Genomic DNA, 13,347 nt, shown 5'->3' on the forward strand with positions numbered 1-13,347 from the left:
ATATCTGCCCTTGTTGGCATTATAGCGGGATGGGAGGGATGTTGGATAACAGGTTACAGGTCTCCCTTGTTTCCTGGCTGTGCTTCCGCCTCCTTTGCAAGATGCACAACAGAAACCAATGAATTGGCTAGGTTTCTAGCGTGTGTCCCCCTCCCCCAGTCATGCAGAACAATGAATCAAGCAGATCTGAGGAACTCAACAGAAAGGAGGGGGGGATGGAAACCGCACCAGACAGAGATTACAGTTCCAAAGTACAGAATGCACACCACAGCTGGAATGGGAAATTATAAGGGCGTGGGGTATGTGCGGAGATCATGTGCTGGGCAATGCAACAGATGGGAATCATTCAGGACAAACTTCTGGAAGATGACACTGGCTGGATATCTGCCATCATCCATCAGAGGGTGCAGCCACAGAACAGCACAGGAAAGAAACATGGGAGTGGGAAGTGAGTAATAAAGAGGTGCAAAATGATGCCTCAGATCAATGTCTAGATCACAGTTATAAGAAACTGTGAGAGAAATTGGGCACAGGGGATGGTTTGGAAACTTTGCCCGAAAGGCAGGAGCCTGCAGTATGAAGCCCTAAGAGCAAATCCACAGCTAACCCCACCTTCGAGGAGCAGCCAGCCCACACAGCAGGACATGTGGTATTGCTTTGCAGAAGTCAGGAAAGGCTGAGCAGTTGAGGATAGCATCCAGGGACAAAGAGACAAGCAAGCCAAAGGATGAGATAGCGCAAAGGCAGGGCTTTGCATTGCAAGCTAAAACATGGCGTGCCTGTAAAGTCTGGGACTTTACAGATCAAACTTGGCTTAGCACAGTCTAGGGCTTGGTCCGATATCTGAATTGAAGCACACCCTACAATACGCCTGCACATGCCACATCATGGTCTGGACTGGGCAGGGTGATGCTGGATAGGCTGATGAATTGTAGACACCATCAAGGTCTTGCCATGGCAGGGTGAAATAAAGAGTCCTATAGAATAGGCTATGAATGGCAGAGGATGGGAAGGAAGGGTCCTTTTTTCTTACCTTTCTTGGTCTGCTTTTTGGTGGTCTTGCGGCAAGTGTTGGAGAACCCAGGGATAGATTTTATTTCACTTTTGCTGACTGGAGGTGGGTGGAGGACCAGCTTTGGGGGTCGAGTGAGGCAGACGGGCAGCCCAGCAGCACTCATGAGAATCCCGGTGATCCCTGGGAGGAACACATCAGGGATGCTTGAAGAACTGGTTTTCCCCCAGCCAAACTGCTTCCCTGAAAACTGCCCAGCTGTAACTGAAAGCCTTGCTCCCCACCATGGACCCCAGGCCAGAACTGTGTGCTAGTAAGGGAAGCCTCCTACCCACCCCCAGGATAATGCATTTACGGCCAATCAATTTATTTCCTCTGGAAGTATTTATCTGCAGGGTTCCTGATTGTGGCCCACTATGATCTGGGCCTTTATTTCATTTGTGTGGGCAATCTCACCCTGTGGGGAGATCGACAAGGCAGCCTCCCACTCTCATTCTTCCCCAAAGCAACAAGCAGGCCAGAAGTCAATGCAGATGAGTCTGAATGACCTGGGTGCCTGCTGTGTACTCCCTCAACCACCCCTGTCTAACTTTACAAATCCGTGTTTTGATTATTCATCAGTTATTAACATGAATTAGAATCAAAATGGTGGCCTGAGCTATCCTTATCATGGTACCGTAACAGTTCCCCCCCTCTTCCTTACCTGCCAGTGCTGGATTGACTGGGCTTGAGCCATTGAGATTTTTGACAGGAACTGTAGGAACCCTGTGAGAAAGGAACACGGGGTTTAAAAACGGCTTTGGGGAGACTGCCCCACAGCCAAGCAAACTAAGCAAACCCAGAAGGAGATTAGGCACAGACTTCAGTGAACACCTCAGATGCCTCTAAACAAAAGGGCTGGATGCACTGTGCACAGTCAAGGAAGTTGGAGTGTATTACATGAGCCTGTCTTCCATGGATGCTACACCGGGTGGCAGATTCCTCTCAGTTCCATTCCAATCCCAAATGATGCCTGTGAGGATCCTGACAGTGACCAAAAAAAACAAACAAACCCAGCATGTTCCCATGGAACCAGCCTAGCAGGTTATCTTACTGCTTTAGGCTGCTAGCAGCCTGAGGCACGAACACTCCCTGGCTGAACAAGGAGACCCAGTCAGGGAGGGGCAAGTAAGCTTGCAAACATGTTAATTAAGGTGTGTGTGAGAGAGACAAGAGGACTGGTTCAGAGAGAGCATGAGTCAGTGATCATGGCAGGCACTATATCAGCAAAGTATCTGTAGAGGGACTGGGAAGATGTGAGTGGGGCACCGCCTTCAGCTTGCCATTGCTTTCCTTGTGTCTCCATCTGACAGATAGGAGAGGGCAGTGCGTGACCATATTCAGGATGCTGGTCCCTGCAGAGAAGAGATGCTTGCTTTTTCCAGGAAAACTTCCTGCATTTCCTGTTTAGAGCTAAACTGCCAACCCAAGAGTACAGAAGCACATCTATGTGTCACCTTAGGCAAACTGGAAAATGGAATACACAACTCCACCATCTGTCTTCAGAAGGGATGAAAGGCTACTTGAGAATTATATAATACTAAAATACACAACAGAAACTAACACATGGTTCAAAAACTATGACATAATACATTGATCTAACACAAAGAACTCAGCAAGAGTCCAGTAGCACATTAAAGACTAACCAAAATTTCTGGCAGGATATGAGCTTTTGTGAGTCACTGAAGAAGTGACCTGTGACTCACAAAAGTGCCAGAAATTTTTGTTAGTCTTTAATGTGCTACTGGACTCTTGCTTTTTTCTTCTGCTACAGACAAACACAGCTACCCATCCTGATCTATCTACAAAGAACTCAGTCCTTGCAAGATGGATCTCTGAGGATACAATCTTAAAAGCACTTATCTGGGTCTACTGAATAAACATGCACATGATTGCACCATAAAAAGGTTAATTATCACTTTAATTTTAAAACTTTGTATAACATGCATTTTCTTCTAAACATTTACTGTATCAACCACTCACTAGAAGTCTCATGTATTTTAATGTTAAATAACCAAAGGGGTTTATCTGCATGCAGGGTGCAGCCTGGGTAGGACAAGTGCATGCACTATCCCACCCTAGAGCAATGATTTGCCCAGTCTAAAAATGTCAAAATATAGGGTTTAAAAAAAAAAACTGTGGCATGACAACTATCATTTGAAGAGTAAGATCTTGTTTTTAGAATTGGAAAGTTTCAGATTTTTTTAAAAGTGATGGTGGTGCCCTCCCTTTCCAACTTAGCAATGCTTCAAACTACTTGCCCAACTCAAGATTTGCCCTGGTTCAAGGTAATTGTCGCCTTAATCATACTTAGGTGATCCTGACTCTCCCTCCCCATCTTGATATTATTATTGAGCATTGTAAGCTAGTTAAAGTAGTAATTTAATGCATGTGTTGCATGTTTAAGGAAGCTGCTGATTGGGAAGAAGTAAAGCTTTCTTAATTTAAAAAAGCTCTTATTCAGCTTATGTTTCGGATGCTGACATACACACTTAGGCTGGGTGAGGTTACAGACATGGATGTTAACTGATTATGAGAAACTAACTCATTGTCCTTTCATTTCTTTGGGCTTGTAATCCCTCCTGGAAAAGTGCCAGCCCCACCCAGCAAGAAAAGCTGGATATCTGGGTGGCAGCTTTCACTACTGTCTGGTAAATTCTTAATTACTAATGTGCATGTATAGGAAGTTAACAAAATGGGTACTAACCATGCTATAACAGGTACGTCATCTGTATGGGCCCAAGCTCAGATCAGTCTGCAATGGTCGCCACCTACTGCTGGGACTGATGGAGCCAGACAGGAAACCAGCTTTTTGTCCCCAAATGGTCTGTTGTTTACCTAAAACATCCCTGACAGACTTTGTACCAAGTCACCAGAATTTCATCTTCAGGCCTATTCAAGGGCCAGTTCATACAATACATATGGCCTAAAAACAAGTAAACTTACGAGGAGGAAAATGTGCATACTACATTGGGAAGAAGCTGTGTGAGTCATATATCTACCCAATATGTGCTTTCCAGCTCCTATTCATAACTAAATAACTGGGTTAGAAGAACTAGGGTGGGGAGAGATAGCACTTGGTCAGGAACACATTTCCCTGCTCACAAATTTTGTGTTTTAGGAAAATGTATAATAGGAAAACTGGCAGATAATTATGTGTAACATGACACTTGGGGAAGCTCAACACACACCTGATTTCACTTTTTAATGAAGAAGGAACAAGGCACCTCATCATGCTGTGTTTGAAGGGGAAATTTTCATTTATATCACAAGCAGTAAGAAACAGGATTGTGGAAAGAGAAAAAAAAACTTGCAATCCTCCAAGAGCTTGTCAACACGACGGCTTCTGGTTCACTGCTGCATTTCTGGAATTGACCTAGAAAAGCAGGACTCTTTTCCTCACTTTGCGTCAACGTAAGTGTAGGGAGCCAGCCACGTGGACAGCACAACCTGTGCCAGTCGCTGTCAGCCCTGCAAGCCCAGAAGGAGCTATCCCAGCTTGAGCAATCCTGCTTGTCATGAAGCCACCTGGTCATATCCTGATTGTGGCTTCAAAACCACTGAGTGCTGTTTGCTGCCACAAATTTATATAACAATGAACTAGCCTGATTTCACTCCTGAGACAAAAAGGGAAGTGCAATCATTCTGGAAGCATCTGGGGCAGGGATAGATGAAATATATCAGACAGGGGAGCTGAATTACAGAGTGAAGAACCTTTCTAGCTGGACAATAGTTGCCGTAGTGACAGACCAAGACCTAACAGGAGACAATTGTCTAATCTAAAGACAGAGGCATTTCCCCGCAGTGCCCCCCCCTTCACAAGCACCCTTCTCGCTGCTCCTTTCTCCAAGGTTTCTTTAGAAACCTTGGTTGTGTCTCCAAGTTATTCACATAGCCCTTTGTTCCTGGAAACATAGACTTGGCCCTTTCCTCCCTTGCTTTCTTCCATGGGAAAGTCTCTTGGAAGGGTCACGGGCAGGGAGGGGGAGCAACCGGCAACAGAAGGCTGATGATAAAGTCAGACAAAAGGGGTGAAACACGCTAATTAAACGGCCAAGAAAAAGTGTTTTGATCGGGGTGGGGGGACTGAAGATGGGGTGTCATCCAGATCATGCAGCAGCATGAAAAGCTTTCTATAAGAGCTTTTGATAGGAACGCTCTCCAGATCTGAAGGACAGAAAAAAAGAATGTTTCACTTCCTCATTAAAATTCAAAAGGAGTTTGCAGGCATCCCCCATTTTATGGTTAAAGTAGTCTGTGGTATTTGCTGAAGCAGGGAGCAGAGAGGGGCTGATGTGGGAGTGTCGGCCCCAGGCAGCCTTAACTCTTCCTTAGGAATTTTCTATCATGCTAGCAGTTTAGGTCATTATATATTTATCAGTGACAAACATTTATCACAAGGCAGCCAACCTGTCCTCCTGTTCATGGAAACTGGTGTCTTGGTACTGTGGAGATGTTTGATTCACAGCATCTCCAATGCCAGATACTCCCAGCCCAGATCACAGCTAAAACTGGAAGTGCCTTTCAATCCCCACTCAATCTTTAAGAAAATGTTTCAAGATAATTATGCCCACAAATCACGAAAAAGGTGTAGACTGCATGGCCATCTGGTGTAAAATCCTTCCCTAAATCTGTATAGACCTGAAACTTGACCTGCCATCATTTTTAACATGAAAAGATGGCTTGACTCACCATCTGTCAACAATAGTCCAGCATGAAAGACTAGTGATGGGTGGCCATCTCTGAAGACCAAACTAAATAGAGGGAACAGGTCATGAAGGGCAACACTCAGAAGAGCTTCTTCTGTATAATGAACCCAAAAATATGCCAAGGTAAAACACAATTACCATCTCTGTGTTCTCCCCATTCAAAAAAAAGAAAAGAAGGGGAGGGGGTACCAAGATCCACAGTTACTAGATTCAACTCAGATTTTCCAGACAATTCCAACAGGCAGTACTTACCCAGAGGCAATCAGCACACGGGACTGTGCAATGGCTAGTCGCTGCAGGTTGGTACGGTTCAGTGTATTAAGGCTGGCACGGGTCACCTTGCCATTGGTACTGGGTGGGCTGGCAAGGGAGCCAGCTGTGGTGAGGGCTGGTGTGCTGGCTGCCTGTCTACGACTCACTTGCGATGCCAGGGTCTTCAATGAGCTGCGCACAGTTGCTGTTCCATCTTGGGGCTTGTGCACTGATGCTGGAACAGGGAGTTTGGTGCTACCAGAAAGGGATACAGCTTTACGTGGTGGCGGTTGTGGCTGCTGCTGCGGCTGCTGTTGGCTGGCTGTAAGTCCGGTCCCCCCGTTGCTCCCAACTGCCACTGCTGCCTTGATACTCATGACAAGGAGGCACTGTGGACACGTGCAGGCCGGTGCCGGGGGGGTGTTGACTGCACCAGGACTTGTTGGCCATGACTGAGATTTAGGCAAGGTTCCAGTAACCAGTGGGTAGACCATGTCAAGGCGGCGTCGGACACGGCGCTTGCGTTGGGTCTGACGGTTGATCTGCCCCATAGTGCTGAAGTCAATAATGTAGCAGAAACCAATGGAAGTGAGATCAATCCACGGATGCTGTTTTTCATAGGCATGCTGGATTGTGATACCCACCTCCATGTCGTAAGGTGTCCAGGTACCATTGTCATTCTCCCACTCCCATACCACACCCTTTCCTGCCGCCGAAGAAGGGTCATAATAGCTGCGTCGTACAGGGCGAATGGTGCCTGGGAAGAAAGCAATGGAAAGAGGATAACAAATGATACTGAAAGAGAGGGAGGGAAATTATAGGTCTAGATCAGTGGTTCCCAAACTTTTCGGGGCACTGCCCCCTTAGTTCCACAAACTCAACCCTAGCGCCCCCTTCCCTATCCAACAACACTGTTGAAGGGGCCCACCTTTAGTACCCCCTGCTGCTCCCTTGCCTCTTAGTGCCCCCCTAGATAATCCCACTGAACTCTAGGGAGTGCTACTGCCGACTTTGGGAACCACTGCTCTAGATCGTATGAGCATATTGAGAATTATGCACAGAAAACTCCCCTTTAGAAGGTCTAAACTAATAACGAGAACTGATAAGCTAGCCAGGAAGTCCCATGTTAAAATCATACATCAGCTGCAAACTCCGTAGTCTGAGGTAAGTCTGTGATCAGGGAACAGCAAAAAGGGGAGATACCCTACAAAAATGTTGTTGGTGAATTCAAACACTGAAACAAACAAACGTGGTTAACAAACAAGTTATAACCTTGAGTTTGAAATCCCAAATTTGGGTAACAAAAGTTTGAAAGGCTTTAAGAGGGGAATAGGCATGTTCATAGAGGAGAGGGCTATCCATGGCTACTAGTCAAAGTGAGTACTAGTCATGATGCATACCTATTCTCTCCAGGATCAGAGAAGCTTGTCTATTATATTAGGTGCTTTGGAACACAGACAGGATATTGCTGCTGCTTTGTTTGTGGGCTTCCTAGAGGCACCTGGTTGGCCACTGTGTGAACAGACTTTTGATGTGCCTTGGTCTGATCCAGCATGGCTTTTTCTAAGTTCTTAAACCTTAGTTATTTATTACTATTTAGTTATTTAAAACATTCTTGTGCTGTTTTTCCACCCAAATAGGGTTTTCAAGGTGGTGCACATCAATAAAACATGGGGTAGAGAGAGTGGACAGAGGGAATTTTTTCTCCCTCTCCTAAAATATTAGAACTTGAGGGCATCCAATGAAGTGGAAGGACAGTAGATTCAGGACAGACAAAGGGAAATATTTCCTGACATAACAAGTGATTAAAATGTGGAATTCACTGCCAGATGATATAGTGATGGCTATAGGCATAGATGGCTCTAAAAGGGGATTAGACAGATTCATGGAGGACAGGTCTATCAGTGGCTACTAGCATGGTGACTAAAGGGAACTTCAATGTTCAGAGGCATTAAACCTCTGAATCCCAGGGCCAGAAGGCAACATCAAGAGAAGGCCTCAGCCCTATACACTGTTGTTGGATCTCCAGAGCAACTGGTTGATCACTGTGTGAGACAAGATACTGGACTAGATGGATCACTTGTTTGATCCGGTAGGGCTCTTATGCTCTGATGTCCTTAAAACAGCATTTAAAACAGCCTCCCTTCCCCCCTTCCCTTTCTCCTATTTATCTGGGTTGATGCGATTTGGGGGTCCTGATTGTTCCCTCTGGCTGGCTGCTGACCTCTGTGCGAAGGAATTGAATTTTGGCACCAGTTTTGGACGTAGTTTTCTGAATCATGGTTATAACTGTAGAACTATTTTAGCATGTTAATATGATATGGATGGTATCTGAATGATGTTTTGATGTGAGCCGCTCTGAGCCCAGCCTTGGCTGGGGTAGAAATAAAATAAATAAAATATATTTTTAAAAAAGTGTCGGTAAAATATTTCAACAAGTCAATAATACATATAAACACACATAACGAAACTCGGAAGGAGCGCCAATATTAGTTAGTGGGGGAATGCCAAACAAAACAAAACTTCACCTGCTGACAGAGGATAATGACGGGGAGACAGACAACAACAGAGGGAGACAGATGAAACTTCCTGGGAAGGAAGTTCCAAAGTTTCAGCAACACGACCGAGAAGGCCCTCTCTTGGGTTGTCACCCGTCTAGCCTCAGGTGGCAGAGCACCCAAAGCAGGGCCTCCTAAGGGGACCAGAGTAGATGGTAGACCAGAGCAAGCCATATAGGCCGATAAAGGTCAATACCAACACCTTGAACTGATTTCAGAAGCAAGCTGGGACAAGATGGAACAAAACTGGATAGGGCCCCTATGACCCGCTCCAGTGAATATTCTGGCTGCAGCATTTTGTACCAACTGTAGCTTCTAGACAGTTTCCAAGGGCAGCTCAAAGTACAGCACATTGCAGTAATCTAATCCAGATGTTACCAGGGAAGGTACCACAATGGCAAGATCTTTTCTGCCCAAGAAGGGCTGCAGCTGGATCACCAGCTGAATCTGGCCCACCACTGCCAATTGTTTATGCAACAGGAGGCCCACATCCAGAAGCACCCCAAGCTATAAACCTGTGCCGTTAGGGGGAGTGCAACCCCATCCAGAACAAGAGAGATCCCAATTCCTGGGTCAAACCTCCCCCTGATCAGTAACACCTCTGTTTTGTTGGGATTAAGTTTCAGTTTGTTAACCCCCATACATCTCAAAACTGCCTCTAGGCAGTGGTTCACGGTTTCCACAGCCTCCTTGGGATCTGCTGGAAGTATTAGATAGAGATGAATGTCATCCACATTTTGGTGGCAACTCAGCCCAGATCTCCAGATGGCCTCTCCAAAGGCTTTACATAGATGTTAAAATTAAAAAGCATGGGGGACAAGATGGAACTCGCAGGACTCCATAGGCTAGAGGTCAAGGGGTGGAGCAGCAGTTCCTTAGCACCACAGTCTGAAACTTACCTCTGAGGTAGGACCAAAGCCACAGCAGAACAGTGCCCCCAGTCCCAACACCAAAAGGCAGTCCGAAAGGATACCATGTCTGATGGTATCAAAAGCCACTGAGAGGCCCAGGAGAATTAACAGGTCATACTCCTCTGTGCATCTCTCAGTGCAGGGCGACCAAGCCATTTCAGTCCCATAACCTGGCCTGAAACGACATTAGAATGGATCCAAACAATCTACTTCATTCAGGAATCCCAGAAGTTGTCCAGCCACCACTCATTCTATCACCTTGCTCAAGAATGGTACATTCGAGACTGGACAGTAGTTATTCGACTCTCTTGCGTCCAGAACAGTTTCTTTAGGAGTGGATGCTCCAATGCATGCTTCAAAGTAGGGACAACTGTCCCCTCTCTCAGGGAGGCATTTAGTGTCTCCTGGATCCAGTTGGCCAACAACCTCCCCACCACCCACCTAGCAGATTTAAGCAGCCAGGAGGGGCAAGGGTCATACAAGCTGGTGGTAGGTCTCAATCATCCAAGAATCCTGTCCACGAGTCACAGCTAATGTAGAGTTCAAGTCATAACTGATGCAAAAGAATTTATTCACAAAGTGCTTAGTAAAATGACTGCAGTCCACTCCCCCTGTGGGCTTAGCACCACAGTCTGAAACTTACCTCTGAGGTAGGACCAAAGCCACAGCAGAACAGTGCCCCCAGTCCCAACACCAAAAGGCAGTCCGAAAGGATACCATGTCTGATGGTATCAAAAGCCACTGAGAGGCCCAGGAGAATTAACAGGTCATACTCCTCTGTGCATCTCTCAGTGCAGGGCGACCAAGCCATTTCAGTCCCATAACCTGGCCTGAAACCACATTAGAATGGATCCAAACAATCTACTTCATTCAGGAATCCCAGAAGTTGTCCAGCCACCACTCATTCTATCACCTTGCTCAAGAATGGTACATTCGAGACTGGACAGTAGTTATTCGACTCTCTTGCGTCCAGAACAGTTTCTTTAGGAGTGGATGCTCCAATGCATGCTTCAAAGTAGGGACAACTGTCCCCTCTCTCAGGGAGGCATTTAGTGTCTCCTGGATCCAGTTGGCCAACAACCTCCCCACCACCCACCTAGCAGATTTAAGCAGCCAGGAGGGGCAAGGGTCATACAAACTGGTGGTAGGTCTCAATCATCCAAGAATCCTGTCCACGCGTCACAGCTAATGTAGAGTTCAAGTCATAACTGATGCAAAAGAATTTATTCACAAAGTGCTTAGTAAAATGACTGCAGTCCACTCCCCCTGTGGGCTGGAACCCAATAGGCCCCTAGCCACCCAGAAGAATTCTGCAGCCCTACACTGTGCAAATGCAATGGTGGCGGAGAATTGTTTTTTTCTTTGCCGCCATCACCACCATGGAGTAGGGTTTAAAATGAGCATTGCCTTTAAAAGACTCTAGCCATCTCCCTTGTCTTTTCATCATCCACAGCCCCTCAATAAACCAAGGGGCTGTCTGGACTCTGGACTGTCTAGGAATGATCATGTCAATTGCCTGGGTAATTTCCTCATTCTAGAGGTCAACTAAGGAGCACTAACCCTATCAGCAGGAAAATCTCTCAATGCCATCTGAAAATCAGTGAGATCCATCAGGCTGCAGGGGTGGATCATCTTAATCGACCCCCGTGTTGGCGAACCTATGACACCCTCTCTGTGTCCTCAAAGATGTCATAAAAATGGTGAATTACATCATGGCTCGTGCTCTGAATTGTCGACAGTTTCAAGCACTTCTTGAGGAGGTTCAGGCACAGTCTAATTGTTTACTTATGTACAATAATGTCCGGTGGCTGAGCAGAGGACGAGTCCTGGAGAGATGCATGCCAAATGCAAACTTTTACCTTTCAATAAAAAGTTGTTTGTATCATTGAAAGCTCTGTTGTTGTGTTTTTCTTTTAACGCAAAATATGTGAATGTATGAGTTGTTTTTTCTAAACTAAAACCTCAGTATTCAGGTTAAATTGCCTTATTGGCACTTGGCGATAAATAAGTGGGTTTTGGGTTGCAGTTTGGGCACTCGGTCTCTAAAAGGTTCGCCATCACTGCCCTACCCCTTCATAGTCTTGGTATCCCTGTAAGTCTAAACCCCAGCAACTAGTGGGGACTGTCTTCAATCCCCTCTACCTTCAGATCACCTTCTTCCTGCCCAGAGCAGAACACCAAATTAAGGGTGTGACCTGCACAGTGCGTGGGACTTGTGATTACCTGAGTTGTCATAGGGACCATGAAAACTTGAGACTCTCCTGATAAGTTAGCCTTGGCATAGATGCTGAAGTCCCCAAAAACAACCAGCCTAGGTAGGAGTCCTCAACACCACCCCAGTCCAGTCACAAAGTCCCAACACTAGGTGGTGGTGAAAAGTGCTGTCAAGTCACAGCTGAATTGCGGTGATCCCGTATGGTTTTCAAGGCAAGAGATGCTAGGAGGTGGTTTGCTACTGCCTGCCTCCACGTGGGCTGAGAGAGTTCTAAGAAAACTGTGCACGGGCCCAAGGTTAAAAAGTCAAAATCAATTTATTGTGTAAGGCCATAGGCCATTACAATCTAAAACAATATAACAGCGGATCTAAAACAATTTAACAGCAAATTAACATATACAACTGGCCCAAGGTCACCCAGCAGGCTTCTTGTGGAAGAGTGGGGGAAGTGAACCTGGTTCTTCACATTAGAATCCACCACTCTTAACCACTACACCACGCTGGCTCTCAACACTAGGTACACACTTGCAAAACCAGATTAATCCTGGATAGGCCACTGAGCCAAGGTGATAGAATCCCAAAAGATTACAGTGACACCCCTTCCCCGCCCAACAGGCCATGCTGATATTTCACCAAGTACCCCGAGGGGGCATAGTTGGGAGAGGTTAACTTCCCCCACCCGAATTCAGAAATTCCAACTAATAGGGGTTTAATCAAACCTCCATGTATAAACCACATTTTGTCATAATGTCCAAATGCAACAATGGAATTTGTTTCGTTTCATTATACTCTTTGCTCTGAAATTAAAATCCAAACAGAACTACCTCCTCTCTTCAGGTCTCTCTTCAGCCTCTATCACGGAGCAGAAATATGCATTGTGGTTGCACTATGATTATTAGAATACTATCAGATTTTGAAATTCACATCATTCTGAGACTCCCTCAATTATGTATGGACAATGTATTATTATAATCGCTACATCACTACTTAATACCTCCCCCCTTTTGGATTTTCCTGTTGCAAATGTCAGAATTTCATTTAATGCAAGAGTAACTGTGAACTGAGAGCCGGTGTGGTGTAGTGGCTAAGAGCGGGGGGACTCTAATCTGGAGAACCGGGCTCAATTCCCCATTCCTCCACACGAAGCCTGCTGGGTGATCTTGGGCCAGTCACAGTTCTCTCAGAACTTTCTCAGCCCAAGCAGAGGCAGGCAATGGCAAAACACCTCTAAACGCCTTGAAAACCCTACAGGGTCGCCATGAGTTGGCTGCGACTTGACGGCACTTTACACACACCCAGCTGTGAACTATGCTTGGTGCAATCTTTAAAAGTAAAAAAAGAGGGCAAAAAGGATTTCCAGTGATCTGAGGGCTGTTTCATAAGTTGCTGATTAGTGAACACAACATACTGTCAGGGCTTTGGCCAGGTCTCGCTTCCCAGGGCCTCTCTGGTGTTTGTGCTTTTGGTTTAGCCCGGCCAAGCACCTGGCCCGTGTTGAGTCTTCAATCGTGGGAATCCTTATCTCCGTCGTTGCTGGGCAACGCCGGCCCAGGACCCCAGAAGAAGTGCTTATAGTCTAGTAAGCTTTCCTGGGAAAGTATTGCCCGCTTTGCTACGACTGTGAGCGGTCAAGTCTTAGTCTTAGCCTGCT

General features: G+C 46.0%; 1 protein-coding gene across 1 annotated transcript in view; it reads right to left on the bottom strand.

The window, feature by feature from the left end:
- The window catches only part of DTX4 (deltex E3 ubiquitin ligase 4), a 48,941-nt gene that overhangs the window by 14,573 nt on the left and 21,021 nt on the right, over positions 1–13,347 (bottom strand). Inside the window, exons 2-4 of the mRNA XM_056851570.1 lie at positions 6,013–6,769; positions 1,716–1,777; positions 1,034–1,195 (exon numbers count right to left, since the gene is read on the bottom strand). Coding sequence (XP_056707548.1) covers positions 1,034–1,195; positions 1,716–1,777; positions 6,013–6,769 — 981 coding nt within the window. The remainder of the gene's footprint in view (positions 1–1,033; positions 1,196–1,715; positions 1,778–6,012; positions 6,770–13,347) is intronic.

Source organism: Euleptes europaea, chromosome 6, assembly GCF_029931775.1.
Source record: "Euleptes europaea isolate rEulEur1 chromosome 6, rEulEur1.hap1, whole genome shotgun sequence".
Classification (NCBI taxonomy): domain Eukaryota; kingdom Metazoa; phylum Chordata; class Lepidosauria; order Squamata; family Sphaerodactylidae; genus Euleptes; species Euleptes europaea.